The 26,526-nt window shown below is 45.5% G+C and overlaps 1 protein-coding gene across 2 annotated transcripts in view; it reads right to left on the bottom strand.

Moving 5' to 3' along the window:
• DRC1 (dynein regulatory complex subunit 1) overlaps positions 1–26,526 on the bottom strand; it is a 232,807-nt gene that overhangs the window by 97,303 nt on the left and 108,978 nt on the right. For both annotated transcript variants that reach the window (XM_030198650.1, XM_030198651.1), the window contains exons 7-8: positions 23,375–23,497; positions 6,424–6,563 (exon numbers count right to left, since the gene is read on the bottom strand). In XM_030198650.1, coding sequence (XP_030054510.1) covers positions 6,424–6,563; positions 23,375–23,497 — 263 coding nt within the window. The remainder of the gene's footprint in view (positions 1–6,423; positions 6,564–23,374; positions 23,498–26,526) is intronic.

Below are 26,526 nucleotides of genomic sequence, written 5' to 3'. Positions count from 1 at the left end.
CAAGATTAACCCATACAGAACTACTTATGTTAGCTCTCCCTAGTCTGCCTACCATCTGCGGCATTTCCATCCCCTTTGCAATGCCGTTAAACTTCTAGATGTCACTATGGATAGAAGCCTTAGTTTCCAACTTCATCAAAAAAATCATTCTTCATCTTATGACAACTTCAATCTGTTCATCCTCTTCTAGATACCACAGCGCTGTGGCTTCTAGTCCACTCCCTTGTCCTTTCTAGACAGGACTACTGTAATTCTCTACTCTCAGACTTGAAATCTTCTCAGCTGCATTGACTGTAATTATTTCAAAATACTGCCGTAAAGCTTATCTTAGGTAAGAAGAAATTTGACTGACAGGCTCATTTTCAAAAGAGATGGATGTCCAAAAAGCGACATAAATCGGCACTTGGACATCCATCTCACAGAAACGTCCAAATCGGTATAATCGAAACCCAATTTTGAACGTCTTTCTCGGAAGTCCGTCACAAGGACATCCAAATCTCAAGGGGGGCATATCGGAGGCATGTTCAAGGCGGGACTTGGGCGTTCCTAAGACTTGGACCTCTTTGAGACATAATGGAACAAAGCAAAGACATCCAGGACGAAAATTTGGACGTTTTCATCCAGACCTGTATTTATTACGAATAAGGCACAAAAAGGTGCCCAAAATGACCAGATGACCACTGGAGGGAATCGAGGATGACCTCCCATTACTCCCCCAGTGGTCACTAACCCCCTCCCACCCTCAAAACACATGATTAAAAATATTACTTACCAGCCTCTATGCCAGCCTCAGATATCATACTTAGGTCCATGACAGCGCATGCAGGTCCCTGGACTAGTTTAGTAGTAGGTGCAGTGCACTTCAGACAGATGGACCCAGGCCCATACCCCCTACCTGTTACATTTGTGGGGGAAACAGGGAGCCCTCCAAAACCCACCAGAAACCCTCTGTACCCACATATAGGTGCCCCCCTTCACCCGTAAGGGCTATAGTAGTGGTGTACAATGGGGGTAGTGGGTTTTGGAGGGGTTTGTGGGGGGCTCAACACACGAGGTAAGGGAGCTGTGTACCTGGGAGCATTTTATGAAGTCCACTGCAGTGCCCCCTACAGTGCCCGATTGCTGTCCTGGCATGTCAGGGAGACCAGTCTACTAAAAATGCTGGCTCCTCCCACATCCAAATGGCTTGACTTTGGACATTTTAGACTCGGACGTATTTGCATTCGAAAATGGCCGAAAATCAAAGACATCCAAATCTAAGGACGTCCAATGGTGGCACCCTTTCAAAAGAAACCGGTCAAAAGAAACCAGACAAAAAAGTTTCAAACAAAAAAATTTCCCGACATAAAAGTCCCTGACAAAATAGACTCCTGACAAAAGGGACTGATGAAATAGATTTACTGAGAAAGTCCACTGCTTGCCACTTGAAAGTCCTGGCACCTGCCTATGGCTTGACTTCACTATCCACACTTGGTATCTAGTGAGAATCATAAATCTGCTTGACAAGATAATCCAGCTTGATTAAGGAGGTTTCCCTGCCCACGCAAATGTAACACATCTCCACTTTACTTATAATCAGAACTGTTTTTCTCTTATACCTGCTGGTTTAATTTCTTGATTAATTCAATCGTTTAAGTTCTATTATGTTCTCTATGTAACACTAATTGTTATCTTCCAATCTATTATCTAACAATAAAGATACACTGTAAGCCATATTGAGCCTGCAAATGGGTGGGAAAATGTGGGATACAAATGCAATAAATAAATAAATAAATAGAGTTTATTTTGTCTTGGGGTTTTTTTTGGGAGGGTTTTTTTTTGTCATGGTCTGTTTTGGTTTTAGTCTGTTTTGTTGGGGGTTTTTTGTCAGGTTTTTTTGTCATGGTCTATTATGTTGGGGTGCCGTCCATGGTATTTTCAAACACAAAGATGGACCTTTTCCCCGCCTCCAAATCTGGATGTTTTACAAAGACGTCCAAATTCCAACTTAGACGTTTCTTGCGAAAATGCTCCTCTTAGTCACTCCTCTACTCTATACCTCTCTCATACCGTACTCCAAGATTCTTATGATAGTCCACTAAGTTTTCTACCCAGTAATTCCTTCATTTCATGGTAATGTACTTATTCCCTTTACCCCTACCTGTACTCTATGCTCAGCTCAACAAAACTCATTATTCCCTCATACCAAGTGGTAATGTTTAAGAAAATCCATGCCTCTTGCTTTACAATAGTTGTCCCATCACTTTGGAATAGAACTCCCCTTGATAGTAGATTGGAGATCTCCCTTAAAAAAAATGTAAACAAGCACTAAAAACATACTATTTTATGAAAACATTTCCCCCACATTAAGAACCTAACATCACATGTAAATCTTAGCAGCTATCAATCTCACCCCTGAGTCCTAGTCTCTGCTACCCCTCCCCCTTCCACATCTTATGCTATCCGTTAATATTGCCCTATCCCTTCCTTCTTTTCTCTATTTGAAGTTAATTTTAGCCTATGCCTCCTATTGTGTTCTCCTACTTTTTATTCCCTTTCTCATACATTTGTTTTTCTATAGTTACTTGTAAACTGCATTGATATCTTTTTTGATTGGAGTATGTCAAATAAAGGTGAACTGTGTAGTAATAGACCCTGAAGCAGAAGATGCTGAAAAGATCAAATATCGGCAGGCCACTGTTAACACAAAATAACATCTATTCTACTATGCCAAAAAAAAAGAACCATAATACATTGTGTGTGAGAACCTTCATGTAGATCCAAAAGTGTTTCTACTATTTTCTAGAAAGTTGTGGAAAATTTGATTGGCACTATGCAACAATGATGCCATCCTTTGTGTGACTAGATCCATCTTGTCTTCAAAGAAAGGAAGAATACTTATGACGCATAAGAGATTATCAGGTTCACTTTCAAAAGAGATAGACGTCCAAAAAGTGACATAAGTCAGCATTTGGACGTTTATCTCACAGATACATCCAAATCAGTATTATCAAAACCTCTTTTTGGATGTCTTTCTCTGAAGCCCATCAGAAGGATGTCCAAATCTTAAGGGGGCATGCTAGGGGCGTGTTCAAGGTGGGACTTGGGCGTTCCTATGACATGGACGTCTTTCAGCAATAATGGAACAAAACAACGACAAAACTTAGGCGTTTTGAGCTAGACCTGTTTTTGTAAAAAATAGCTGCAGTGGGAATCGAACCCACTTCCCCAGGATCAAAGTCTGCTGTACTAACCACTAGGCTACTCCTCTACTCCACACAAGAGGTGCCCCAAATGCCCAGATGACCACTGGAGGGACTCAAGGATCACCTCCCCTTCTTCCCCCAAATCACAAAACATTTTTTTCCAAACAGCACTTTCAAAAGGAAAGTGATATATGCCAATATAGTGCAGCCACAACAAAATGTAATGAAATCAGCATGCATAGCCTCATTATGCGATGACAGCATAAAAACAGCACAAATGTATGTGCAGTGATTCTCTTTATGACCAAATTGTTAAAAAAAGGTGGTAAAAAAGACTAGAAAAGGCATGGGATGAATCATAAATTATGACAGACAAATGCAGTCTTAAACCACATTAAAAAGGCATAAGATAGTGCCATAAAATCAACATGCATATAAAATAAATACCATAAAAAACATGCAAAAAATGCATATACATGTCATGTAAAAAAATATATCAAAATGCCAAAGAAAGAATTCTTCATTTATTTATTTATTTGCAGCATTTGTATCCCACATTTTCCCACACACAAGCAGGCTCAATGTGGCTTACAAGACAATAATAAATAGGGTCCGGTAAGGGAGGCGTACATGTGTAAAATAAGAAACAAAGTAATATGTAATAAAATTGTCCTCTGAATCAATACAAAGTAGAGACTATTGAGTAGCAGCAGTAGGATAGGCCCAACAAAACAAATGTCTTTAAAGATCGCCTGAAGTCTTGATGATCATGTAGCGTTTCCACACAGTTCGGTAATGTATTCCACATCTGCGTACTTAAGTAGAAGAAATTAGACGCGTAGCTGGATTTGTACTTAAGACCAATACAACTTGGGTAATGAAGATTCATATAAGTACAAGATGACCTGATCCTATTCCTCGCCGGAAGATCAATTAAATCAATCCTATAACCCGGGGCATCACCATAGATTCTTTTACTTTGTGGACTAGAGTACAAAGTTTGAAAGTAATCCAAATGCCTTGGATTTGGCCGGGTTTGAGATCACTGGCATTAGTTTCCATTATCGCCAGAAACCAATGCTGGCCATCTCTAAAGCCGGCCCAAATGCTGACATTTGGCCTGATCCAACCGTATTATCGAAACAAAAGATAGCCGGCTATCTTATTTCGAAAATACGGTTCGGCCGCCGCTTTACGGGGCCGGCCATATAGATGGCCGGCCCCATTCAATTATGCCCGTCCATGTGATAGATCAAATACTAGTCACCTCTGCTCACACAAGCAGAATACCTAGATGTAGGATACATTTTTCATTTGTTCATAACAAAGAATCCTCCTGCTCTGCTCCTCTCTAATGACAAGTTGTCTTAGTCCAAACTATATTATTGACATTTAAGGTTTGGTCCTCCTCTTGCACAATATTATTTCCATATTTGTCAAACAGTGTTTTGATATCTGTCAAATAGGGTATTTATTTGCAGCAATTAAAGACATAAATCACGCAAGTGTTTGTTGACATTTTGAATCATGCAATTATGAATGATAACTGGTCTCTTTAAATTATAAATATACACATACATGTTTTCATATATTTGCATTTTTCTATAAATATATTTGCACATATATGTTTTTACATGTATATATGTATTTTGTATACATTATTTATATGTGCATGTTTTACTGCTATTTATGGTTAACAAAAATTTTAAATTTTAAGCTCTTTATATGTGCATGCTTTTATTTATGATTATGTAGGACTAATACATTTATATGTTATTTTATGTTAGACCCCTGAGGCAGGCATTTGTATGACGAACACGGCCCATGTCGAGTCAATCTCATAATAAAAAAGACATTGATTATCTCAATCCTGAAGGCCCAGTGTTGCTTCTTTTTTGTTTCTGTACTATTTTGTATGCTGTTTTACCCTCTCTTTTGTGACTCTATAACCAAAAATGGCCTTTGTGCATTTGACTTGCCCAAAGTCACAAGGAACAACAGTGGGAACTGAACCCATGTTGCCAAGATCAAAGCCTGCTGTACTAACCATTACACCACTCCTCCTCTGTTTTGGACCTCTTGCATTTGGACATCTTTGTTTTTGAAAATGGCCAAAAATCAAAGATGTCTAAATCCAAGGATGTCCATGGTATTTTCGAAAACAAAGATGGACGTCCATCTTTTTTCAAAAATGACCTTTTCTCCGCCTCCGAATTTGGACGTTTTACAAAGACGTCCAAGTTCCAACTTAGACGTTTCTTTTGAAAATGCCCCTCTATATGTCTTTAATAGTAAACAAAAAAAAGTTGTCAATGCTCTAACTGCTAACACAGAAATCTAAGTGTCCCTATCTTTCACATGTGAGCACCAAAAAGTGCAATTTTATAAATAAAGAATTGTAAAAAAAAAACTCCACAGGACCATGGAAGGTAAGAAAACTAATACGCTTTAATAAACTTAGGGCCAGATATACTATATTATTTCCATAAAGCATACAGGACTAGATTCCATATATCATGCCTAAAAAAAATCAGCGCCGAAACAAAATACCCCTAAGCATATTCTATAAGATATGTATAAATTTAGGCATACGTTATAGAATAAGCCTAAATTTCCAAGTGGTTTCCAAGCGCCCATCCATGCGACTAAATTTAGTCACGGGCATTTATGCCAAATAAAACTTGGTGTAAATGCTTATGCCTAAATTATGTGTGTACTGGGTGCATAATCATGCACATAGATTTTAGACATGCCCACAACCCACCCATTCTGTGCCCATGGCCATGCCCCATTTTCAACTATGCAACTTAGAATTTATGCACATCATGTTACAGAATACGCTTAGACAGCTCTAATTAATGCCAGTGTCAATAACTGATTGTTAAGTAGCAATTATTGGCACTGATTGGTTTGTTAACTAATTGTTGCACGCACAAATCCAGAATACGACTGGATTTGCGTGCACAACTTAAGTCACGCTATATATCCGGGGGACAATGGGAAAACTTCTTCCATATAACTAGCTCTTAGACTGAAGCTTCAAATAAAATGAAGCTCTTAAGAACAGGATGGTAAGCATAGATTTTGATCATAACTGTGATATTTTGATCCAATTCTTACATCAGCTCAAATTGTCACACTCACAACTATATTTGATCTTGGCAAATGGAAAGTTTGTTTTAACTTTCTGGTGATCAATGGTTAGATTATTTCCGAACAACGATGTGAAAGGGATTACCGGTTAAGCTTCCTCTTTTGTTGAGATTTTGTGATTGTGTTCTCCTCATCCCGTTTTTTTAGTACTTGGAAGTTGTATTCTAGTTTCTCCTGATTGAGTTGGTAAGTTGCCTTCATTTGCTGCAGCTGTTGCTGTAGTACCTAGTGTTAAAAATTACAACCAGAATAGAATATCAGCCACAGAACTTTTTATCTTGAAAGCCTCCCTTCTATATGCCTCACTCCAAATACCCATAACCAGAATATTAAATATGAAAAGTTCAATTCTATAACTAGGTGCCTATGGTTATATGCTCCTTTGATGCATAAATGCTGAGAAAATTAGCAGGATTTTCTACATATTTCCCTTTTATCCTGAAGGCAGTCTGTAGCTAGGGTGTCCCAGATATAAAGCTATGACACCCTGCTTGTCTTCAGAGGAAGCAAAGTCACTTAGCTGTAGCAGGTGTTCTTTGAGGATGGCAGGATATGTGAAGGGGCATTTTTGATATGGTATCTAAGTCCGACTTTGGACGTTTTGCACAAAATATCCAAAATCCGAATACTATTTTTAACAAGGTTTTGTGCTTTGTACGGTTTTTCTTTTTGCACCATTAAAAAAAACCAAAAACATCCAAATGAGAAACGAGGGGGCCAAAATTTTTAGTAGACATCCCAGAAGAGCAATGAAGCATCCTAGGAGGCACAGCAGTGGACTTCAAATAAATGCTCCCAGGTACACATCTCACTATTGCTCCCTTGTCTGCTGAGCCAAAACCCACTACCACCAACTGTACACCACTACAATAGCCCTGATGGGTGAAAGGGGCACCTATAGGTGGGTAAAGTGGGTTTCTGGTGAGTTTTGGAGGGCTCACAGTTTCCACCACAAGTGTAATAGGTAGGGGGAAGTATGGGCCTGAGTCTATCTGTTTGCAGTGAACTGCACCCACCAGTAGACTATTCTAGGGACCTGAATGATGCCCTAATAGATCTCAGTATAACATCTGAGGCTGGCATAAAGCAAATGCTACATACCTGTAGAAGGTATTCTCCAAGGACAGCATGCTGATTGTTCTCACTGCTGGGTGACGTCCATGGCACCCCCTCCAATCGGAATCTTCACTAGCAAAGACGTTTGCTAGCCCTCGCGTGCCGATGCGCACCACGCATGCGCGGTCGTCTTCCCGCCCGAACCGGCTCGTGTTCATCAGTCCCGTACGTAGCAAGACAAAGACAAGGGAAGACACAACGCCAAAGGGGAGGCGGGCGGGTTTGTGAGAACAATCAGCCTGCTGTCCTTGGAGAATACCTTCTACAGGTATGTAGTATTCGCTTTCTCCGAGGACAAGCAGGCTGCTTGTTCTCACTGATGGGGTATCCCTAGCCCCCAGGCTCACTCAAAACAACAAACATGGTCAATTGGGCCTCCCAACGGCGAGGACATAACTGAGATTGACCTAACATCTTATTCAACTAACTGAGAGTGTAGCCTGAAACAGAATAAAAAGTGGGCCTAGGGGGGGTGGAGTTGGATTCAAACCCCAAACAGATTCTGAAGCACCGACTGCCCGAACCAACTGTCGCATCGAGTATCCTGCTGCAGGCAGTAATGAGATGTGAATGTGTGGACAGATGAACACGTCGCAGCTTTGCAGATCTCTTCAATAGTGGCTGACTTCAAGTGGGCCACTGACGCTGCCACGGCTCTAACATTGTGAGCCGTGACATGACCCTCAAGAGCCAGCCCAGCCTGGGCGTAAGTGAAGGAAATGCAATCTGCTAGCCAATTGGATATGGTGCGTTTCCCCACAGCCACTCCCCTCCTGTTGGGATCAAAAGAAACAAACATTTGGGCGGACTGTCTGTTGGGCTGTGTCCGCTCCAGATAGAAGGCCAATGCTCTTTTGCAGTCCAATGTGTGCAGCTGACGTTCAGCAGGGCAGGAATGAGGACAGGGAAAGAATGTTGGCAAGACAATTGACTGGTTCAGATGGAACTCCGACACCACCTTTGGCAAGAACTTAGGGTGAGTGCGGAGGACTACTCTATTATGATGAAATTTGGTATAAGGAGCATGAGCTACTAGGGCTTGAAGCTCACTGACTCTACGAGCTGAAGTGACTGCCACCAAGAAAATGACCTTCCAGGTCAAGTACTTCAGATGGCATGAATTCAGTGGCTCAAAAGGAGGTTTCATCAGCTGGGTGAGAACGACATTGAGATCCCATGACACTGTAGGAGGTTTGATGGGGGGCTTTGACAGAAGCAAACCTCTCATAAAGCGAACAACTAAAGGCTGTCCCGAGATCGGCTTACCTTCCACATGGTAATGGTATGCACTGATTGCGCTAAGGTGAACCTTACAGAGTTGGTCTTGAGACCAGACTCAGACAAGTGCAGAAGGTAGTCAAGCAGGGTCTGTGTAGGACAAGAGCGAGGATCTAAGGTCTTGCTGTCACACCAGATGGCAAACCTCCTTCATAAAAAGAAGTAACTCCTCTTAGTGGAATCTTTCCTGGAAGCAAGCAAGACACGAGAGACACCCTCCGACAGACCCAAAGAGGCAAAGTCTACGCTCTCAACATCCAGGCCGTGAGAGCCAGAGACTGGAGGTTGGGATGCAGAAGCGCCCCTTCGTTCTGGGTGATGAGGGTCGGAAAACACTCCAATCTCCACGGTTCTTCGGAGGACAACTCCAGAAGAAGAGGGAACCAGATCTGATGCGGCCAAAAAGGAGCAATCAGAATCAAGGTGCCTCGGTCTTGCTTGAGTTTCAACAAAGTCTTCCCCACCAGAGGTATGGGAGGATAAGCATACAGCAGGCCTTCCCCCCAATCCAGGAGGAAGGCATCCGATGCCAGTCGGCCGTGGGCCTGAAGTCTGGAACAGAACTGAGGGACCTTGTGGTTGGCTCGAGATACGAAGAGATCTACCAAGGGGGTGCCCCACACTTGGAAGATCCGGCGCACTACTCTGGAGTTGAGCGACCACTCGTGAGGTTGCATAATCCTGCTCAACCTGTCGGCCAGACTGTTGTTTACGCCTGCCAGATATGTGGCTTGGAGAAACATGCCGTAACGGCGAGCCCACAGCCACATGCTGACGGCCTCCTGACACAGGGGGCGAGATACGGTGCCCCCCCTGCTTGTTGATGTAATACATGGCAACCTGGTTGTCTGTCTGAATTTGGATTATTTGGTGGGACAGCCGATCTCTGAAAGCCTTCAGAGCGTTCCAGACCGCTTGTAACTCCAGGAGATTGATCTGTAGACCTTGTTCCTGGAGGGACCAGCTTCCCTGGGTGTGAAGCCCATTGACATGAGCTCCCCACCCCAGGAGAGACGCATCCATAGTCAGCACTTTTTGTGGCTGAGGAATTTGGAAAGGGCATCCCAGAGTCAAATTGGACCAAATTGACCACCAGTGCAGGGATTCGAGAAAACTCGTGGACAGATGGATCACGTCCTGTAGATCCCCAGCAGCCTGAAACCACTGGGAAGCTAGGGTCCATTGAGCAGATCGCATGTGAAGACGAGCCATGGGAGTCACATGAACTGTGGAGGCCATGTGGCCAAGCAATCTCAACATCTGCCGAGCTGTGATTTGCTGGGACGCTCGCAACCGGGAGACAAGGGACAACAGATTGTTGGCCCTCGTCTCCGGGAGGTAGGCATGAGCCATCCGAGAATCCAGCAGAGCTCCTATGAATTCGAGTCTCTGTACTGGGAGAAGATGGGACTTTGGATAATTTATCACAAACCCCAGTAGCTCCAGGAGTCGAATAGTCATCTGCATGGACTGTAGAGCTCCTGCCTTGGATGTGTTCTTCACCAGCCAATCGTCGAGATAAGGGAACACGTGCACCCAAAGCCTGTGGAGCGCTGCTACTACCACAGCCAGACACTTTGTGAACTCCCTGGGCGCGGAGGCGAGCCCAAAGGGTAACACACAGTACTGGAAGTGACGCGTTCCCAGACGGAATCGGAGATACTGTCTGTGAGCTGGCAGTATCGGGATATGCGTGTAAGCATCCTTTAAGTCCAGAGAGCATAGCCAATCTTTTTCCTGAATCATGGGAAGAAGGGTGCCCAGGGAAAGCATGCTGAACTTTTCCTTGACCAGATATTTGTTCAGGGCCCTTAGGTCTAGGATGGGACGCATCCCCCCTGTTTTCTTTTCCACAAGGAAGTACCTGGAATAGAATCCCAGCCCTTCTTGTCCGGGTGGCACGGGATCGACTGCATTGGCGCTGAGAAGGGCGGAGAGTTCCTCTGCAAGTACCTGCTTGTGCTGAAAGACTGAGCTCCATGTGGGCAATTTGGAGGCAAGGCGGCCAAATTGAGGGCGTATCCTTGCCGGACTATTTGGAGAACCCACTGGTCGGAGGTTATAAGAGGCCACCTTTGGCGAAAAACTTTCAACCTCCCCCCGACCGGTAGATCGTCCGGCACGGACACTTTGATATCGGCTATGCTCTGCTGGAGCCAGTCAAAACCTCGTCCCCTGCTTTTGCTGGGGAGCTGAGGGGCCTTGCTGAGGCGCATGCTGCTGACGAGAGTGAGCGCGCTGGGGCTTAGCCTGGGCCGCAGGCTGTCGAGAGGGAGGATTGTACCTACGCTTACCAGAAGAGTAGGGAACAGTCCTCCTTCCCCCATAAAAACGCCTACCTGATGAGGTAGATGCTGAAGGCTGCCGGCGGGAGAATTTGTCGAAAGCGTTATCCCGCTGAAGGAGCTGTCCTACCACCTGTTCGACTTTTTCTCCAAAAATGTTATCCGCACGGCAAGGGGAGTCCGCAATCCGCTGCTGGATCCTATTCTCCAGGTCGGAGGCACGCAGCCATGAGAGTCTGCGCATCACCACACCTTGAGCAGCAGCCCTGGACGCAACATCAAAGGTATCAAATACCCCTCTGGTCAGGAATTTTCTACATGCCTTCAGCTGCCTGACCACCTCCTGAAACGGCTTGGCTTGCTCAGAAGGGAGCTGGTCCACCAAGTCCGCCAGCTTCCGCACATTGTTCCGCATATAGATGCTCGTGTAGAGCTGGTAAGATTGAATCTTGGCCACGAGCATGGAAGAATGGTAGGCCTTCAGGGCCGTGCCTAGGGTCTCTGGCGCCCCCCTCCAGAGTATCAGTTGGCGCCCCCCCCTCCCCGTGTGGCATCTTTCTCTCAACGCGGTACGGTACGGTACGGTTTATTTTTTTAATTTTGAAATAGAATGCTATCGCCACCGCCATGGCCGGCGCGGCGCCCTTGAAGGCAGGTGCCCAGTACTAAAGCCATGAGTCACAACAAATATAATAAACTCAAACAAAATCTAGTTGCACAAAATAATAGTAAAATTAATAACACATAAATGAACAGCTAGTCCTATCTGTCAAAAATGTCAACTGTATGAGTGCGGTGGTTGCTTGTGCATCACCACTATAGCACAAACTTGTTCAAGTGTGTCCAGGAAAGAGTACTGTCAGCAGAGAGTACAAACTTGTTCACTACGTCCAGGGAGACCTACTGTCAGAAGAGAGTCTGACAAGTTGGTTTGTGCTTTGTTCCCCCCCCCCCCCGACTCACAACTGCAGGAGCCGGAGTTGTGTGGACACTACAGGCCTTCCTCAGGGCGGACCCTTCCATCCCCCGATACCCACCTTGTCACACACGGAGCCCACATTGGCTGCGACAAGCAGCAGCTCCACCCCATGGCCCCCCATCCGCTCCCGGTCTTCCTCGACTCGGTCAGAGTGAGAACTTATCACACCGCAAGCAACACCTGTCCCGGTACTAGTTCAGGAAACAGCAGCAAGGAAGCTAAGGCTGTGCCTTCCCACCCGCTAAGCAAAGCTGAAGAGATAAATTGCGCCCCAACCCCCTCCGCTCACTGAGCAGCTGAAGAGATAGATTTCCCGCTTCACTTACCCGGGTGTAGAGCTCGCAGGCGGACATGTCTAGGCGCTGATGGGGAGGGAGGGAGGGAGGAGAGCAGAGCGCTGCGCGTGGCGAGGCAGCAGCGCATGCGCATAGGCGCCGACGCGCCAACGCGGTACGGTGCAGTTTATTTTTTAAATTTTGAAATAGAACTCGACCGTCAGTGCTGCGGCCGGCACGGCGCCCTTGAAGGCAGGCGCCCCCCTGCGGTGCTTACCCCGCTTACTGGGTTGGCACAGCCCTGTAGGCCTTCCTCCCAAAGGAGTCTAAGGTTCTGGGGTCTTTGCCCGGGGGCGCCGAAGCATGCTCTCTAGAACTCAAAGCCTTCTTCAGGGCCAGATCCACCACACCAGAGTCGTGAGGCAACTGAGTGCGCATCAGCTCTTGGTCCCCATGGATCCGATATTGAGATTCTATCTTTTTGGGAATGTGGGGATTAGTTAGTGGCTTGGTCCAGTTTGCCAGCAATGTCTTTTTCAGGACATGATGCATGGGTACTGTGGATGCTTCCTTAGGTGGAGAAGGATAGTCCAAGAGCTCAAACATTTCAGCCCTTGGCTCATCCTCCACAACCACCGGGAAGGGGATAGCCGTAGATATCTCCCGGACAAAGGCCGAGAAAGACAGACTCTCGGGACGAGAAAGCTGTCTTTCACGGGAGGGAGTGGGATCAGAAGGAAGGCCATCAGACTCCTCGTCAGAGAAATACCTGATGTCCTCCTCCTCCTCCCACGAGGCCTCACCATCGGTATCAGACACAAGTTCACGGACCTGTGTCTGAAGCCGTGTCCGTCTCGACTCCGTGGAACCACGGCCACGGTGGGAGCGTCGAGAGGTGGACTCCCTGGCCGGCAGTGGCGAAGCTCCCTCCCCCGACGTCGTCGGGGAGTCCACCTGGGAGGCAGCCGAAACCGGTACCGCAAGCCGCACCGGTACCGGGGACCTCACCCCGGGCAAAGGGCCAGCTGTCGTCTCACTCGACGGCACCGGTGGCGCAAGCACCCCCGGTACCGGAGGAGAAGGGCGCAACAGGTCTTCCAGAATGCAAGGAAGAACGGCCTGGAGACTCTCGTGCAGAGCGGCTGTGGAGAAAGACTGAGAAGCCGGTGCAGGCGTCGAGGTCAGAATCTGTTCCGGGCATGGAGGCGGTACTGGGCTGTCCGAGGTAGAGTGCACCGACACCTCCTGAATGGAGGGTGAGCGGTCCTCCCGGTGCCGATGCCTGCTGGGTGCCGACTCCCTCGGCGACCCAGAGCTCCGGTACCAAGTCGGGAAGGTGACCGGTGACGATGCTTCTTCGTCTTCTTCGAGCGAAGCATGTCACCGGAGCTCCCCGGTACCGATAAGGAGGACGTTGAATCCAGACGTCGCTTCCTCGGGGCCGGAGCCGAAGATGGTCGATCCCGGGGGGGCTGTACCGCAGGAGCCCTCAGGGCAGGAGGAGACCTACCCGAAGACTTACCGCCACCAGCAGGGGAATGGACAGCCCTCACCTGCACTCCAGACGAAGCACCACCGTCCGACGACATCAGCACCAGAGGGGGTCCCGGTACCACCGACGCCGACGCACTCTTCCGAAGCCTCGGTACCGACGATGCAGGAGGAAGATGCCTCGATGCAGTCGACGTCGATGCGATCTCCGAAGACTTCGGTGCTGCCGACACCGATGCACCTGACGAATCTCTAGATGCCGATGCCGTCGAAGCGCCGGAGAACAGAACGTTCCACTGGGCTAATCTCGCTACCCGAGTCCTCTTTTGCAAAAGAGCACAAAGACTACAGGCCTGCGGGCGGTGCCCAGCCCCCAGACACTGAAGACACGAGGCGTGCCTATCAGTGAGCGAGATTATCCGGGCGCACTGGGTGCACTTCTTGAAGCCGCTGGAAGGCTTCGATGTCATGGGCGGAAAAATCGCGCCGGCGAAATCAAAATTCGCAATGATGACAAGAGGCACCGAGACAAAAAGGGGGAAAAAAACCCGTGCAGGCGGCCAACAAGGCCGCTCCCGAAAGCGAAAGAAAACTTACGCTGGGAAAAAGCTAGAAATACGGGAAAAAGGTTCTCTCTCTTTTTTTTTTGAAAAACACGAAAGACGCGCGAGGGTCCTCTGAGGGGCACGAAACGGCGGCAAAACACGACCGTCCCGAGCGCGGACAAAAGAAGACTGACGAACACGAGCCGGTTCGGGCGGGAAGACGACCGCGCATGTGCGGTGCGCATCGGCGCGCGAGGGCTAGCAAACGTCTTTGCTAGTGAAGATTCCGATTATAGGGGGTGCCGTGGACGTCACCCATCAGTGAGGAGAAATGCTGGTAAGTAATGTTTTTAATCACTTTCTTTGGGAGGTGGGAGGTGGTCAGTGATTTCTGGGGGAGTAAGGGGAGGTTATCCCCGATTCCCTCCAGTGGTCATTTAAGGCACCTTTTTGTGCATTATTCGTTATAAAAACCGGTCTACCTCAAAACATCTTTGTTTTAGTCCTGGATGGCTTTGTTTTATTTCATTATGTCTGAAAAACGTCCCAAGTCTTAGGATCACCCAAATCCCGTCCTTAACTCACCTTCTTGAGATCTGGACACACTGCTGATGAACAGCATAGAAAAACCTGTGAAAAGTAGGTTTCGAAAATACCAATTTCTATGCTTTTGTGAGAAAAACATCCAAGTGCTGCTTTATGCCACTTTTTAGACGTTTTTCTCTTTCAAAAATGAGCCCCACAGCCTTATATCTGGGTGATGTTTTCTTCTTGTGTGTTCCATGCAAGGGGTTGTTCTTCTTTGTGTTCTTGTTTTCTTCATCCAATGGAGCCCATGAGGGCGCAGTCTCCAACTTATTTACAACAAACTTTTAAGAGCATTGCACAGTGCATTCAAGCCTTCCTGCTTGCCACTGTTGAATAGGACCTAGTTGTTTATATGCCTGATAAAATACAACTTTAAGGGGAAGAGGGAAGGTATGTAAGGTTATGTATCCTGCTGTCCTTGGTGAATACTTGTTATAAGGTTAAGTAACTTCACTTTCTCCATAAACAAACAGGATATCATAGCCTTACATCTGGGACTCCCTATCAACAGACTGCCTTCAACAACAAAAAAGGGAATATGCAGAAGACCTTGCAACAAGCAAGGGTTAATAAACAGTGAAAACCAGCAAACAAGAACTTGCAATATTTTTTTTCTTTTTTGCAAAGGCAGTCTGAAACAGAAAATAATGGGCCTAGTAAAGTGGAGTGAGATCGCAAGGATTCTCTGGTCAAATTGACTGTTGCATCAGGAGTTCTGTGCCAAACAGTAATGAGATGTGAATGTGTGGACTAAAGACTATATTGCAGTCCTGCAGATTTCTTCACCAGAGGCTGATCTCAAGTAGGCAACCAATGCAGCCAATAGCTCTGATATTAAGCTGTGACATGAGCTTCAAGAGGCAGCCCAGCCTGGGCATAAGAGAAAGAAATGCAGCCTGCTAGTCATTTGGAAACTGTGCATTTGCCATGGCTACCCTCATCCTGTATGGGTGAAAAGAAACAAAAAGCTGAGTGGACCGTCTATGGGTTTGCATCTAAGTAGGTGAATTTAGGACAGCTTTTGAGCTGTCCTAAATTCACTCGCTTAGCTATGCAGGTGCTGGCACTGAATACTACTGGCACCCGCATAACCCCCTGCTTCTCCCCAACACTGCCCCCAGTGCCACCCCTGACCTGCCCACTTTTTTTGTTAGACTGTCTGTGGTGATATTCAGCAGAACTGTTCGGTTAAATGCTGCTGAATATCACCACTTAGACAGTATGAAATTTAACCTTGTAGGAGAGGCTCCTGCCTGCTTAAATCGCTTTGAATATTAGCCGGAGGCATTTTCTCTGTCCCTAGTAAGATCACAATGTTTTGTACATGTATTGAACCATCCACCAGAACAGAGTTTCTGAGTGGAGTGGTGGCTGAGATGATGTCCTGAAATTAGCCTTGGCTTATGTCTACTGGGTTGGTAAGGTCCATTGATCTTGCCTCAAATTAAGGCATGCCATGGAAGTTATATTTATTTATTTGTTTGTTTGTTTGTTTGTTTGTTGCATTTGTATCACACATTTTCCCACCTTTTTGCAGGCTCAATGTAGCTTACATTATGCCGTAATGGTGATCGCCATTTCCGGAATGAGAAATACAAAGTGGTATTGCATTAAAGTTCATAAATGATAGAGTAAATTATAGAATAAGTTAGATAATCAGTTCATTTCCGGCCTAGCATCCTAAACATTTTATGAACTAATACCTGCTGACTCTGGTGCACTTCTAAGTCTACTGATAAGAGAGTTGAGATCTGCTGTTGCAGAAGAAATGCATATGCCGGGGGAGGAAGTGACGTCGGAGCTAGAAGATGGCAGCTTAGAAACGGAGCTCCGCTGGAGTCCGTGGAAAAAAGTGATATAATCCCCGAGGAAGAGAGCAGATTTCAAAGTGCGGAGGTGGAGAGAGTTCCGGGTTGTGATGGCAGCGAGGAAAAAACTTTCACAGTACAAATATACATCGGAGAAATCCGGAACGGGGCAGAGCGGGTCCCAGAGAGTCCTAACGCGAGGCGCAAAAATGGCGCCCAAGGAATCCGAGTCGGACCTAGACCCCAATAATGCTGAAACCGGAGACATGGCGGTGAACATGAGAGAAATTTCCCGATGGTTTAAAGAAATGAAATCAGAGCTTATAACAACTCGGAAAAGCATTCAAACAGCGGTGGCGGAACTGCATGCAGAAATGAAGGAGATAAGAGGATGTGTGGCTGAAACGGAAGAGAAGATAGAGGTGATGGCGGAGGAGGTTGGCAGCTTGCAGACAGGGCTGGCATCGGAGCAGCAAAGACGGGAGGAGCTGGAGAGAGCAATTGAAGATTTAGAAAACAGAACAAGGAGGTGCAACCTGAGGATTAAAGGAGTGCCAGAGGAAGAACAGTTTAAGGATGTAATGATAGTGGTAAAAGACTTAAGTATGTACATCCTGCACTCTGGAACTGAGGCAATAGAAGACCAAGAGCCTGAGACTATAAAAATTGAAAGAGCCCACAGGAGCTTGGGCCCACAGAGAGGGAATTTTCCCAGGGATATTATTGTTTGCTATCACGAATATGCAGTAAAAGAACGAATATGGAAGAAAGCCAGAGCTCTGGGGGAGGTGCATTGGAAAGGCTGTAAGCCACAGGTCTTTCAGGACCTTGCTAAGATGACTCTCCAAAAGAGATGAGATTTTAAGGAGGTTACTTCCTATTTACAGAGGGAGGGTTTGAGATATAAATGGCTGTATCCATTTGGGCTTCAAGTTACAGCAGGTGACAAGTCACACGGAGGCTACTAAGATCAGAAGGAACCTGGAAAATTCTAGCGGAGATGGGATGCACAAATTTGCCAGCTTAAGTGGGAAATTCTCCAAAAAATCGCCAAGGAGATTCCAGACGGAATACTTCAAGCTGGGAAAAGGTGGACAAAGAAAAAAGGAGGTCTACAACATTGGATACTGGGACTTGATTAAACGTTGGGACTGCACTCTTAAGTTTTGTGAGGAGGTAACAATGTGGAGGGGTTTAAGAGTCATTTTGAAGGGTGGTGGGAGTTGTGTGGTTATCACAGTAATGAGAGCTTTATAAGTGAAGGAAATATAGGAAATGGGAGGGAGAACAGTTTTGACAGGGATATATAAGTAATAAGAAGGGATTCTGGTGAAGGCTAGCTTCCTCAGTGCTCAAACTGGCTGGAAGAGGGATGGGGGGGAGGGATACGGGTGGGATCTTGGAATGTTAATGGACTAAACAGTCCGGGTAAACGAAGTATTATTTTTCGTGAATTGAGAAAGATGAAATGGGATGTAGTAATGCTACTGGAAACACATATTCGACAAAAAGATGTATCCTTAATATTGAACAAGGGCCTAGGGGAGGGTTTTCCAGTGGCTGACCCGAGAGGTGGCAAAACGGGGGGCCTAATTATCTATGTTAGAGAAGGCCTGCAGTTTGTTAAGGAAGCAGTACATAAAGATAAAGCGGGGAGATGTATAGCTCTGAAAGGGAGACTTCATAATACACCTATTACATTTGTGAATGTGTACGCCCCAAATACTGGCCAGGGGGGATATTTTGAATCTTTAACGGAGGAACTGGGGGCATTTGTGGGAAGGAGGGTGATTATGGGAGGGGATTTCAATTTTCCAGTAGAGAAGATGGATCATTCAAAGGGGCGAGGGAATGAGGACACACAGATGAAGGGGCAATTTCTTAAGTTAATGAAGGAGCTGGATATGGTGGATGTGTGGAGACTACAGCATCCTGGGCAGAAGACTTTCACACATTATTCACATGCACAACAAATTTACACTAGGATTGATGCACTCTGGTGTAGTCGGTCGGTCTGGGGGGAAATAAACTGTTCAGAGATAGATAGTATACATACTTCAGACCATGCTCCTATATGGATAACATTGAGTGGCATGGGGAAAAGGGGAGTAGGAACGAATTGGCGGCTTAATGAATCACTTTTAGATGGCGAGCAGGAATGTACAGAATTGAGGGGTATTATTAAGGAATATTTTGATAAGAATGATACGGGTGAAGTCTCAGAGGGGACCCTTTGGGATGCACTGAAAGCAGTGGTAAGGGGGCATCTTATAGTAGGGGGGCACGGCGGAAAAAGGAAGGGTTAGCTCGGGAGATAGAAGTGCGACAGAATTTGGCTCGCCATGAAGGGGAACACCACAAAAGGGGAGACCCCAGTAGCCTAGCAGAATTGCTGAAGTGGAAAACTGAGTTGCAGAAGATACAAATGGTAAAGATGGAATACAAAAGGAGCTTATTAAAACAAAAGTTTTTCGAATTTAGTAATAAAGCAGGTAGTATGCTGGCCAAGGGCCTAAGACACAGACGTGCTAAAAATACGATTATGAAGATTAAGGGGGCGGGAGATAAAATGTTTTATCAAGATGAGGAAATAAAAGAGCAATTTATGCGTTTCTATAGGGATTTGTACACTAAGGAGACCCAGGCATCTACTGTGGATATTCGGAATTATATACAGGGGTTAGGCCTGCGGCGGGTAACGGAACAACAAAGGGTGGAGATGCAAGCAGCTATTACTTTAGACGAAATATTACATGTTATTAAGGGATTAAAAGGGGGAAAAGCGTCAGGACTCGATGGATTCACGGCCAAATATTACAAAATTTTCAGCCAAGAGCTAGGACCATTGCTGGTATGGATTGGAAATGCCTGTGCTAGAGAAGGAACCTTGCCCACTAGCATGTACGAGGCAGGGATATTGGTGTTGTTAAAACCCGGGAGAGATCCGACGGTATGTGGGTCATACCGACCGATATCCTTATAAATACGGATGTAAAAATACTAGCAAAGGTCATGGCCAATAGGCTTAAGAAAATTTTGCCTTACTTAATACATGAAGATCAATCGGGATTTATAGAACATAGGCAAGTGGCGGATAATATCCGGCGTACACTGAATATCCTTTGGGGTGCTCAAAGGAGGGGTGACTCTCTGACGATGCTCACGGTAGACGCCGAAAAGGCATTTGACTGGGTGGAGTGGGATTATTTGTGGGAGGTCATGGCAGAAATGGGGTTTGGTAGAGCGTTTGTAGGATGGGTCCAAGGGCTATAAAGATCGCAGTGGCAAGGATTAAAGTGAATGGGGGCTGGTCGGAACAAATAAACATCCAAAGGGGGACACGGCAGGGGTGCCCACTATCACCATTATTGTTTGCCATCTCTATAGAACCGCTGGCACAGAGAATTAGATCTTTAAATGATATTAAAGGGGTTAAGATAGGAGGACGAGAGCACAAGGTTGCCTTATTTGCTGATGATATCTTATTTTATGTTGCCTCTCCCCTAACGACATTACTGGCCATAGTTACAGAACCTAAGGGTTCTGGGGAATTATCAGGGTTTAAAATAAATATAAGTAAATCCGAACTTATGGGGGTGACAGCCTCGGGACTGGAGACTCGGCAGATGGAGGAAAGATTTTCCTTTAAGATGGCATCTTTAAAATGTCATTATTTGGGAATTTGGATACCATTAGATTTAGAAACCCTTTATCAACTGAACTATGGGGCTCTGCTTAAAACTATCAGAGAAGATTTAAACAGATGGAGGGCAGGGTGGCTGTCATGGTGGGGGAGGATTGCTGCTATCAAAATGAATGTTTTGCCCAGGTTGTGTTTTTATTCCAGACTCTACCAATCCAAGTCCCCAAAAGGGAGATACTAATAATACAATCGGAATTAGGGAGATTCATATGGGAGGGACGCCCGGTGAGAATATCCCGAAAAATCATGTGGAAAGAGGTGGAACAAGGAGGTAGAGCCCTGCCCAACGTGCTTTGGTATTACTGGGCAGCACAATAAAAATAGATTGGGGAATGGAGCAGGGTGGATTTATCCCCAGTTACAAGACTAGAGCAGATTTTTGTACAGGAGGGAAAGCTCGACGGGCTACTATGGGCCTCAATTCCAGAGAATAATTATAAGAAAATGACATTAAATCCCTTTGTCTCCCATTTACTGGAGCTCTGGGAGTCCTGAAAGGGAGAGTTAGGGGCTCCCAGAATAGGGTTACCATACGTCCGGATTTACCCGGACATGTCCTCTTTTGAGGACATGTCCGGGCATCTGGACGGGCTTTGGCCAGCCTGCCCATTTGTCCGGATTTCTGGACAAATGGGTGGGCTGACGTGCGTGCGGGCAGCGGACCTCCCCTCCCCTTACTCACGATCTTCCCTGGTGGTCTAGTGACTTCGGGGCAGGAAAGAGCCCCCTCTTTCCTGCCCGGCGTGCTGCTCTGCATCCTGTATGCTGCCTGTGACGGTCTTGGCGAGATTCAAAATGGCCGCTGAGAATTGAAGTCTTGCGAGGCCGCTTCAATTCTCGGTGGCCATTTTGAATCTCGCCGAGACCGTCACAGGCAGCATACAGGATGCAGAGCAGCGCATCAGGCAGGAAAGGGGGGGCTCTTTCCTGCCCCGAAGTCACTAGACCACCAGGGAAGATCGTGAGTAAGGGGAGAGGTGGTGACAGGGCCAGGGGGAGGGGAGATGAGGTGAGGGGGTGACCAGGGGGAAGGGAAAATGCGGCAGGGGGGGCGGGGTGAGGTGCGACAAGGGGCGGGGCGAGGTGTGGAAAGGGGTGGGGAGAGGGCATGAAAGGGGCGGGGAGATGGCGTGAATGGGGCGAGGCAAGTGTCCGATTTTTTAAGGACAAAAAATGGTAACCCTATCCCAGAAGAGCTCAACATTTGCCTGGATTACCCAGGAGCCTGGGTTTCCAGTGGGAGGAGAGAGCACAGTATTTAAGACATGGGCTCAGAAAGGGTTGATTCAATTTCGAGAAATGATAGGAGACGGGGCTATTAAGAAATTTGAAGAGCTCCAGTCTGAATATGAGCTTCCTGGGACGGATCACTTTGCTTACCTTCAGGTTAAGCATTACTTAACCAAAGAGAATTGGGTAAAGGAAAATTCATTGGAAAGGGAAAGATTTGAGAATTTGTGGGGGGAGATAAACTGTGGAGGGAAGGGGATCTCCAGACTGTATGGGTATTTGAGAGGTCAGGATTTGGAGAAATTACCATATATGAAAGCGTGGGAATGGGAATTAGGTGGGGTACTTAGTATCACTGAATGGAATAGAGTGTGCATGGAGGTTAAAAGACCTCTATTTGCGTGTTAATAAAAGAAAATGCTTATAAGATTCTAAGCAGGTGGTATTATACCCCGGACAGGTTGAAAGCTATGTATCCGGAGGCCTCTGATAAATGCTGGAGATGTGAACAGACAATCGGCACATTCTACCATATATGGTGGGAGTGTGAGCCATTGCAGAAATGTTGGGGAGAGGTGGCCAATTTACTTACCAAGGCCTTGGGAGTGTTGTTTCCGTGTGACCCTAAATGGTGTTTATTGGGATGGGGGAAAGGAAAAGGAAAGAAATGGCAATGTAGAATTAAGAGGATGGGTCTGGCAGCGGCGAAAATGATCACTGCAGCGAATTGGAAGCAGAAAGAGGGTCTATCCATCCAGAATTGGATACTGAAACTTAAAGCGGTATCCTCACTGGAAAAATTGACAGACCGCCGCAGGGGAAAGTTAAATCAGGCAGCAGAGGAATGGATACATCTGAATGAAATTTTAGAACATACTTCTAGAATCTGGGCTGGGAAAACCAGGGAAGAAGAGCGGGAGGGGGGGGAATCGGGGTGGGGGCTGGAGGGTAGAAGGGTAGGGGGAAGGGGGGGTTAAAATGGAAAAACTTTATTGTGACGGTTGTTTATCCAATGTTCATACTCATGTTATTGGGATTAATGGTTGGAGAAAGACATTTTGTATGTTGGTTGGTTGGTTGTATTATTTGACCAATAAAAATTATAAATTAAAAAAAAAAAAAGAAAAGAAATGCATATGCCTAAGTCATCTAGCAGGGCTTCTATGAACTCCAAGTTTTGTGACAAGCTTAATTGTGATTTTGGATACTTGATGACATACCCTAGTAACTCCAGCATCCAAATGGTCATACAGAAATTCATTTGCCCCTTCCTAAGACATGGTCTTGACCAGCCAATTGTACAGATAGGGAAACACGTGCACTCCCAGTATGTGTAGAGATGCTGCGACAACTGCTAGGCACTTTGTGAGAATTCTTGGTGCTGATGCAAGGCCAAATGGTAATATGCGACACTGGAAGTGGTGTTTCTCTACTGTGAATCTCAGATACTTCCTGTAAGTTGGATTTAAGCCCAGATAGAATATACTGCCCTCTCCAGCAGGTAGAAGTAAGCACTAATGATTCTTCAATTTTGTCAGGACATATTATCTTGCCTAGACTGCAACTATTCTCTGTTGCCCTCATGAAGCTTCTGCCCTAGGCAACCACCTAGTCTGCTGAATGGTTACGCCTGCCCTGCATCTGTGATAAATTAAGTAGCAACTACAATATCTTAAGAGTCTATGAGACAAATCCTGATGATTACATCTGCTCTCATTTATTTGCTCTACTCACTTACCTGTACATCAGTTTCTAGTTTGATCTTGATCATGTTGTACTCATCTCCATCCTGCCCCCTCAATTGTTTCAGCAATCGCTCATACTCCTCCACTTTTTTCATGCGGTTTATCAGGTTCTCCAGCTGAAAACACAGACAAGTTATTCTCACATTTGCTCACAATCAAACTTGTACATGCCCAACCAGCCTAGCTCGCTAAGCTAACTGCTTTTACTACATTCTCTGGCAAAGAATTCCAGAGTTTAATTACACATTTCAACATATCATCATAAGCTCCTCTTGACATGATTACAATGTATTGGCTTGGAGGGTACCGTTTTGAGGTGGTTTAATACTTTTCTGAATGGACGCACCTTTTCAGTTCAAGTTAGTACAAAGGTTTCACAACCTAGGACATTGGACTGTGGGGTTCCCCATGGGTCAGCATTATTGCCCCTATTGTTTAACATCTTTTTGTGTCCATTGCTGACAGTGATACAGAGTTATGTTTAAATCATCTTTATTGTTCCACAAAGCAAGAGTAAACAGAGACACACAAGGTTCCTGTTTTTTTGAACAATAGAAAAACATACCTAAACCTGCTCAACCCCAATCCACCTCCTGTAAACCTCCCTCACTCACCCCTGGCTCCCCCAATCAAAAGCTTTCAACATCCAGAGAGGCACGATCAAAAGTTCAATAAGCCGCTACATTCTCTAGAAGGCAGGGTCAGTCAAAAAGGCTCCCAGGTCTCTTGAAATTGCCTCTTCTGGCTAATCATCAAAGGAGTGAATCCCCTGTTGCTCCACCCACATCTGCAGAAGTAATAAAGAGCGCCAACATTGTAAAGTGGTACCTGTGTCATCCATCCAAGCTAGAAATATTGTTTTTATGCCAAATAAAGTGGCCGTGCAGAGGAAACACTTAAATCCAGGAGGGATAGGATCAGTGCAGATATAAAGACCAAAAAGCAGCAAAGGATCATAGGTTACTGTACAGTCTCATTGCACCAGTCTCATAAAGTGGGCAATGATAGTGCAGTGCCAGAACATATGGCCCAATGTTGCTGGAGTCCCTCATCACTTAGGACAGGAGTCACTTTGAGCAATATGAGCTTGAAATGCACGATGCGGGGAAATATGGAGCCTCAGCGCAAATTTGTACAGTAGCTCTCTCAGTAACATAGAGTCCCGCATTTTGTGAATCCCCGACACAGTTTTTCAACTGTTCTGTTCTGTAGGGAGTGTACAATTGGAGGACCCTCGACCATTGTATTGCCAATGCATTGTAAGCCAAGTCTGGGGTGGAGTCCTTCAGGTGACGATGATGAAAAGTAAGAGGTACTCTCTGTTGGGAGCCCAAAGTATAAGCATTGGACAAAATCTCTTGAACATCCTCTGCAAGATCAGACCACACCAACAAAGAGATATGTCGTAGCTGTAGGTAAGCAAAAAGATGAGAAGCTGGCAGCTGAAATTCTTGTTGCAAAGTTTCAAAAGATTTCAGCTTGCCTTCTTCTGTAACTACTTGTGCAATATAATGTATACCCTGTTCAGCCCACTTGATAAAGATACTAAGCCCCTGCCCTTGTGGAAAAGATGGATTATTAAAAAGCAACAGATATGGTGTCACAGAAGCTGGGAAATGGTATCGTCTACAGACCCAGAGCCAAACTTCCTGAGAGGCTTTGAGCAAGGGGTAGTGCATGAAAGCTTTAGGGGGGTAATTTGCACGCTGTATGAAGAAAGTGGCTAAAGTGCACCCAAGGGAGTAAATGTGTTTCCAGAGATGTAAGAGAAAAAGTGTTCTGTGCCCCTGTACCAATCGTTAACATGATGCATGCCACTGGCCACTGTCAAATAGCCAATGTTAAGCATCCCCATGCCTCCATGTGCCTTAGGGGTTTGGATCAGGGCCAGTGCAAGCAAGGTTTCTTGCTCACCCACAGGTAAGTCTTTAACAGTTTTGTAAGATGCCTTATTATCTGCTACATTTGCCTCTCGTGGAATTATTACTTTGTTGTTCCCTAATTTTAGAGGAGTTAGATTCAAGAAATATTTGAGTAATTCTTTTCAATACCTAGCAATAAAAATTTGGAACGATAAACCGTATCTGATCAGATCTATTTGGTCTTATTTTTTTTTGTAGTTCCATCTGATTGGGATTTTTTCTTTTTCTGTAATCCACAATGAATCCTATGGAGATATAGCAGAATATAAGTTATGAATGGTATGGTATAATATGGTTCAGTTCCTCTCTATGCCTCAGATATAAAGGACTGAAAAGTAGGCTATTCCACCAAAATGTTTTGCTGAATCACTCTGTCACAACGTGTTATCTTAGGATAAACAATAAATCTTTATGAGTGTCACTCTGATTCAGCCAGAGAACTGTGTTGGATCATGAACCTCAGCTGTACTGCACCTCATTCATCAACTCACATGCACAGACTTATGCACCCCAATCGTCATCTGCTCAATATCCTCCACCTCCCTTCAATAAATTTCCTTATATTTTTACTTTTAAATCTTCCATCAAATCTTTTAATTTTAGCATATATTCAACACTCATCTTAAAGAAGAAACTCTCATAATAGTCGACTATAGAGGCACTCTTCTTCCGACATGGCATGTGTTTCACTAAACACTTTATCAAGGAAATCCCCTCTGAATCTATATCCCTTAGCCTGCCAACATAATGCTACCACCGGGACTCATAGGGGACTTGATAAAGCATTTAGCAAAGCATGTGCAGTGTCAAAAGAAGAGTGCCCCTATAGCCGACTGTTATGAGAGTTTCTTCTTAAAGATGAGTATTGAATATATGCTAAAATTAAAAACGATTTGATGGAAGATTTAAAAGTACAAACATAAGGAAATTTATTGAAGGGAGGTGGAGGATATTGAGCCGATGACGATTGGGGTACATAAGTCTGCATGTGAGTTGATGGATGCAGTGCGGTACAACTGAGGTTCATGATCCAACCCAGTTCTCTTGCTGAATCAGAGTGATAAAGGTTAATCAGATATAAGGGAAGCATATGAAAAGTACAAAGCCACCTAGGAGCCAACAGCCTATTAAAAAGGTGGACACGGCCATATAATGATAAATGGTATGCCTGCCAATGGTGTAATTTCAGTTTAGTGTCCTCCAACAAGGGTGCTACATTGATA

Source organism: Microcaecilia unicolor, chromosome 3 (assembly GCF_901765095.1).
Source record: "Microcaecilia unicolor chromosome 3, aMicUni1.1, whole genome shotgun sequence".
Lineage (NCBI taxonomy): Eukaryota > Metazoa > Chordata > Amphibia > Gymnophiona > Siphonopidae > Microcaecilia > Microcaecilia unicolor.
Note: the sequence above shows the minus strand (reverse complement) of the source record. Positions and strands in the feature narration are given on the sequence as shown.